The following is a 6,065-nucleotide window of genomic DNA, read 5'->3' as shown; positions in this document are numbered from 1 at the left end:
ACATGGAGCTTATCAGGAAAGGAAAATTATGCTAAGTAATACATTTTCCTTTTTCCTTACCACTTCATGTCAGGACACAATGGGAAATAACTAGCACACCCGGGGGGAAGCTCAAAAATACTTAAAACTTACAGGGAAACCAGGGACACTTTTTTTAATGTGTGAGCAGATGACTAGGTTGGTGCCTACAGTAGGTGTCCAATGACACTTGAAAACCCACTGAGCAGGAAGAGGATATGTTTCAGGTTGAATGAGCTGTGACCCATAAAAGGATCTTTTAACTTTTCCCCTATAAGCCATGAAAATAGTTCGGACAATCCAGGAGGTAAGAAATATTGATTGGATGAAAGGTTGGTATAACCTTTAGACTAAGGCCAAGCTTGGGCAACAAAACAGCCCTGTCTGCAAAGAAAGGTGGTAAAAGGCTCTTAGGGACTCAAATATACAATTTACATCTCCACTGGCTGCAATGACAGCCACAAAAAGGCTGCCTTCAGCAATAGCAGGCCCAGTACGATCTTGAGCCTAGTGAATTATTAGCAAATTATAAGCAAGCCTAGTGAATTATAAGCAAAATCGAGCACAAGGTAAGTCCCCTTTTGGAAATTTTGCTTCCGGTGGAATTCATTCTTTGTAATTGCCTTTAAGAATGAAACAAAGGAAGATTTAAGTGACCAACAGTAGCTAGTGAAAGATGAGACATCTTGTCGTCTTCTCAGTGTAATAAACTCAAGTTCCATATCTGGAGTTCCAGAATAAGTAGTATTTGATGGAACAATAGTGCTTGGTGTAGCCTTTGGCCTCAGGCAGTCATGATGACCTTATAGATAACAAGCCACATTATGACCAACTGCTGGATTCAAATGTGCTTAGTGTTAGGAACACACTGCTTGACCCAGGAATCAAAGGAAGTGTATGTCTAAAAAAAGTCCCACTTAGTTTCGAACTCATCTCTGATCACTGGATTCAGAGTCCAGAAGGATATCCATTACATGATGTGCCTGTGGCTCCAGATACAAGGATTCCTTATGGTATACATAAAAGATATAAAGATTTCATTGAGGTGTCTCACCAAACTACTCATTAGGCTTATTCCAGTATTCACATTATAATCCACATAATATACAGCGATTATTGTACTTCTGAGCCACAGATGGGAGTGTGCAAATATTTGTGCTTTAAATTTATCAAGCACCATACCATGCCCCGAGGGACCAGCATTAGGGCGCCTTTCTAAAATTACCTTTAGAAACCATACAGGATGGACTTGACTTGGACGGTGGAAAGCTATAGATTTACTTCAGCCAGTTAGGTGGCCACACCAGTGCTGTGAGTAAACAGGAGGAAATAGAAGATATACAAGAGGGGAAAGGGATTAACTATTACTATTGGTATGCTGACATGGAGCAGTCAGGAAATTGAAGTCGCCAGCTGAATAGGATTCAGAGAAAATCTTCTAATTGGCATGCTTGTTCTCATGTTCACCATCCAAGGGCGTTTGGATTATTATCCTCTCAGTTGCTTTCTTTTTAGTCTAGACGACAGGAAGAGAAGGGGAATCTCCTTAACAAGACTATGGACGCCAAATAAATTAATAACAGTTTTATATCTCCATACTCCCCTCCAAAAAATAGGTTTTGATTTTTTCCCATTTCCTTTAATAGGGTAGGGACAAAGTAGTCTTAGATGGACACGTAGTATTAAAGGACACGTAGGACATCTTTCAGGTTCATGAGTTTTTTGGCTTAAATTGATTCTCCACCAGGAAATATTTTTAGTGAATGTCAGATTTCCTGCTTTACAAATATACCCCTATAAGTAGTTGAACATTAGCAGTATAACACAATATAGAAACTCAAATACTGTAATATGGTTTTCCCAACAGATGTAGCTGCCGGTATTGTTCCTCTCTTTCTGCACAAAGTATAATAAAAAAAATGAGGCTTCATCAGAAATTTAGCTTCTGAATTATTTCCGTTATAGAGCTGTTTTTAGTTGCAGATGTTTGTATAACAAAATATACTTTGTGTTGGCATGCCAAGCAATTTTACTAAATAGGGTGGTAAGAATCTGTCCTTTTTACACATATCATACACTATTATGAACGGTACTTTTATAATTACTCAACTTGTGTACTGTGTTTAGAAACCCTTGGCATTGACTTACACTGCATTCTGTATACAAATACATTAACAATAATAATGTAACTGGTCTGGTGAAGCATGTCAGGCTGTTTGTGGTACACTGATTTGAATTCATAAGGAATATCAACTTTGGCAGAAATACACAACACTAAACGTAAAAACTGTTTTCTATCTGCTACTGTCAATTATTGTTTCATGAGACTCATTATTACCATTACACACTAATAGAGCTGTAATGATTTATTAAAGTCTTAATTAACCATAACCAAAGGACATTTTTTTTTTTATTTAAAAAAAAAAAATAGTCTTTAGCCTTTTCATCCTGTTGCTCAGTGCTGATGATCTTCAGCAGCCATTTCACGTTCACTTGCTGTCTGCATACATTCACTCCAGGGGTATCTGTGTGCAATTGAATGGATTGAGTTTCCAGATGGTGAAATTGGCTGAATAGTTTGCTCACTGAATAGGTAACAATGCAAGGTCCAAACTAGGAAATAGGCATATAATAACACCCTATAACAGAAAGTGCCTGAAACCTTATGGTCCGGGTAGAACTGGAAATCACTCAGGATCCAAATCAAAAGTTCATATGTCCTTCCCCCCTCCATGCACAAACATCTCTTTAATTTGTGGAACGTTAAACCTCTCCCCCACCATAGCAGATTTTGGACTGTGGTGACCCTGTTCTTTCTTTCTTGCTTCTAACATTTCCATAGTATGTAATACATGAAACATCCCAGTGGATCTTATGAGAACAAGGAAGCAACTAAGATCTAAAAGAAAAAAAGTAATGGGGGTTGCTGGAGGTGGTGGAGGGGTTAAGCAATCACAAATTGGGCCTGATTTAATAAAGGAGAAGATAGACTAATATGGGAGAACCTGTGTGATCCAACAAACCTTGAATGGATTTCTTCAAAATCATTTGCTAATTTTTGGCAAATGTTTTAAATCCTTGACCAAATCCATTCCAGGTTTGTTGGTTCTCCCATGATAGTCTATATTCTCCAGTCATGAAGAGCTTTACCAAATTAAGCCCAAAGATTCCTTGTGAAGGAGCACTTTTAAAGCATAAAAAGGAATGGGCAGATGCCAGCTCCACAGGGAAATACCAACATCTATTTTTTAACCAACCTCAAATTTCCCACTGATTTACTTACTGATGTTTACCTTTACCTGAATGTATATATATTACAGTGTACAACAGACATGGAACTTTTGTTCACACACTAATAATACATTTCATGTCTTTACGAAACTACAATTCCCCCCCAAAAAAGGGGAATTAGAATAATTAGTTATAAAAATAGACTGTGAGGATGGTTGTGAACATAAAGTATAACCCACTTTTATGACATTCAATCATTAGTAGGAAAAGATGAAGTTTAGTTTCAGAAATATACTGTAGTCTCTATATGTGACATTGTAACAACCCACCAGCACAATACAGAGACAGGGATTAATGTTGTCATTCTAAACCAGAAATTTCATGGCAGAATCACAATGTATTATTTTTTTTACAAGCTTCAAATTACAAAATATTAATAATTGCTTTTAAAATTACAAGAGCATGTTCAAATGCATAAGTGATCACAGAAATTAGGTGCCTATTCAATTCTATTTGAATGCAAATAACAGTATCTAAGTAGGTCATAAGATGAAATAGATGCTACTCTGTTGGAGTATCATTGATGTGTCAGTAATCGTTACTAATAAATAAGATTATCTTTGTCTGCACAGTACATAACCTGTACTTGAATCCTGGGGATAGTTAATGGGGGTTCTTAATAAATGTATGGGCTAATGAGATGTTATAATAAGAGGGATTCCGGCTGATATCTCCTGTCAATCACAATTAATATAGAAGGCAGTGCCCAGTGGCTTTTCCAGTACCCACCCATGTACTCCCAGTGTCATTTGCAGGTGTGGGTACAGCCAGCACTCTCATCGGACCTGTGCAGAGATGGAGAAGCTTCCAGGCAATTTCAGCACCATGAACAGCTCCCTGCCTAAGCAGACCTTGTATGCTGGAGGATTCCTGCCCCTGGATATTGAAGAATGGACTTTAATCATCCCCATTTTATTGATATTAATCTGTTTATTGGGACTTGTAGGAAATGTGTGTGTGATCGCAGTCCTTCTTCACAATGCCAGGAAATCCAAACCCTCCTTGATCCACTCTCTGATCCTTAATCTGAACATCTCTGACCTGCTCCTGCTGATGTTTTCTGTGCCCTTTAGAGCTGCTGCTTATATTTCTATGCCCAGCCAAAACCTTGGATGGTTCGTTTGTAAAACTGCAGATTGGTTTACACACACCTGTATGTCTGCCAAAAGTATCACCATCGCTGTAGCAGCTAGAGCCTGCTTCATGTATGCCAGTGACCCTGCCAAGCAAGTAAACCTGGGACATCTAACCATCTTCGTGGTGCTCATGTGTAGCTGGCTGGTAGCTGCACTGCTGCCCTTACCAGAATGTTTTTTCACAGATGCCAGGCAAGTAAACAGTTCTTTCTTATGTCTCATGAACATACCATCCCAGGCACAAGATATAATGCGCATCTTTGTAAAACTTTATCCAGTTCTTGTCTACTGCATCCCCTTCACTTCTGCATTCTTCAATTTCTGGAGAGCCTATGGGCAGTGCCAACATAGAGGGACTAAAACACAAAATCTTAGAAACCAGATTAGATCCAGGAGGTTAACCATGATGTTGCTGAGTGTCACTGTTTGCTTTTGTATTTTATGGCTCCCAGAGTGGGTTTCGTGGCTCTGGATTTGGCATAAATCATCCAGTGGTCCATCACCTCCTCAATCATTTGTGATTTTGGCACAGGTCCTCATGTTCTCCATGTCCTGTGTAAACCCTCTGATTTTTCTGGTTATGTCAGAAGACTTTAAGGAAGGCTTCAAGGATATCTGGAAATGGATGGCTTTCAAAAAATCTTTAGAAGGCAATGATATTCCGGATCAGGGGGCACTGAATTCTGAGGTCCTAGCAGACTCCACTCCTCCAGGTCCTGATTTTTCTGAGCAACCTACCACTAATGGCCAGTTAGAACAGTCACACTCTCAGCAAAATTTTGGAAGCCAAGACAGCAAAGAAAACCCCGTTCTTCCAGATGTAGAACAGTTTTGGCATGAAAGAGAATCAAATCCATCTGAACAAAACAATGACCCAACCCCATGGGAGCATCAGGTACAAGCAACAGAGGTGCCCAAATCAGACACTAAACTTGAAGAAAGTTGACTGACCTACCAGTTCTGACTTTATCTTTGCTTGTACATCTCAACTGTACCCTACAGTGCAATTTAATTTTACATTAGTTTAAAAGTAAATCTAAAACCAAAAATGTATTTTTAACTTCAGTGTGGGAAAGGGTAAGCCTGGTGCCTGGTTTTATAGTGGTCTGTGAGTTCTCTGTTCTTGTGACCATTTTCACTGGGAAAAAAACTAATGCTAAATCTAAAATGTCATATTTTTTTTTGGAAGAACTGAACTGGAAATTGGGGAAATCCTTCAATGGAGCCACCAGGTTCTCATCTTTGGTTTTCTCCCTTTCTGTTGTGTGCTTAGGCAGACATCCTTTGACTGTTCCCCGACAGGGATTTTAGGCTTTTCCTTATTTCTTTTATTTTATATACTACAAAACAAAAGCGTTGGTGTCTGACACACTGTACATTGAACAATGCATCTTGGTTGTTGGAGACACATACATTAGGGATTATTTCTCAAGTGGGCAATTCGACAATAATAGGTCAGACTACGCAACAAAGTTGGGAATAATAAATTAATATTTAGGAAGCTTGTAATATTCTAAGAGTTCATATTTTCTTTAGAAATGACAATAGTTACGTTTTTCTTTTTTCAGTTGTGTTTTCAACTTTAAAAATTAACGTATTGGCTGAAATTGTACCTCATGT

General features: G+C 38.5%; 1 protein-coding gene across 1 annotated transcript; it reads left to right on the top strand.

The window, feature by feature from the left end:
- Positions 1-4,104: 4,104 nt before the first annotated feature.
- GPR151 (G protein-coupled receptor 151) lies at positions 4,105-5,391 on the top strand. The gene has a single exon (XM_072398990.1). It carries the CDS (start codon positions 4,105-4,107, stop codon positions 5,389-5,391), a length of 1,287 nt encoding a protein of 428 aa, XP_072255091.1.
- The last annotated feature ends 674 nt before the right edge of the window (positions 5,392-6,065 follow it).

Source organism: Pyxicephalus adspersus, chromosome 2, assembly GCF_032062135.1.
Source record: "Pyxicephalus adspersus chromosome 2, UCB_Pads_2.0, whole genome shotgun sequence".
In the NCBI taxonomy this organism is placed as follows: domain Eukaryota; kingdom Metazoa; phylum Chordata; class Amphibia; order Anura; family Pyxicephalidae; genus Pyxicephalus; species Pyxicephalus adspersus.
Note: the sequence above shows the minus strand (reverse complement) of the source record. Positions and strands in the feature narration are given on the sequence as shown.

Excerpts from the sequence above, each read along its gene's own strand:
- GPR151 (XM_072398990.1), top strand. The coding sequence starts at position 4,105 with ATGGAGAAGCTTCCAGGCAATTTCAGCACCATGAACAGCTCCCTGCCT.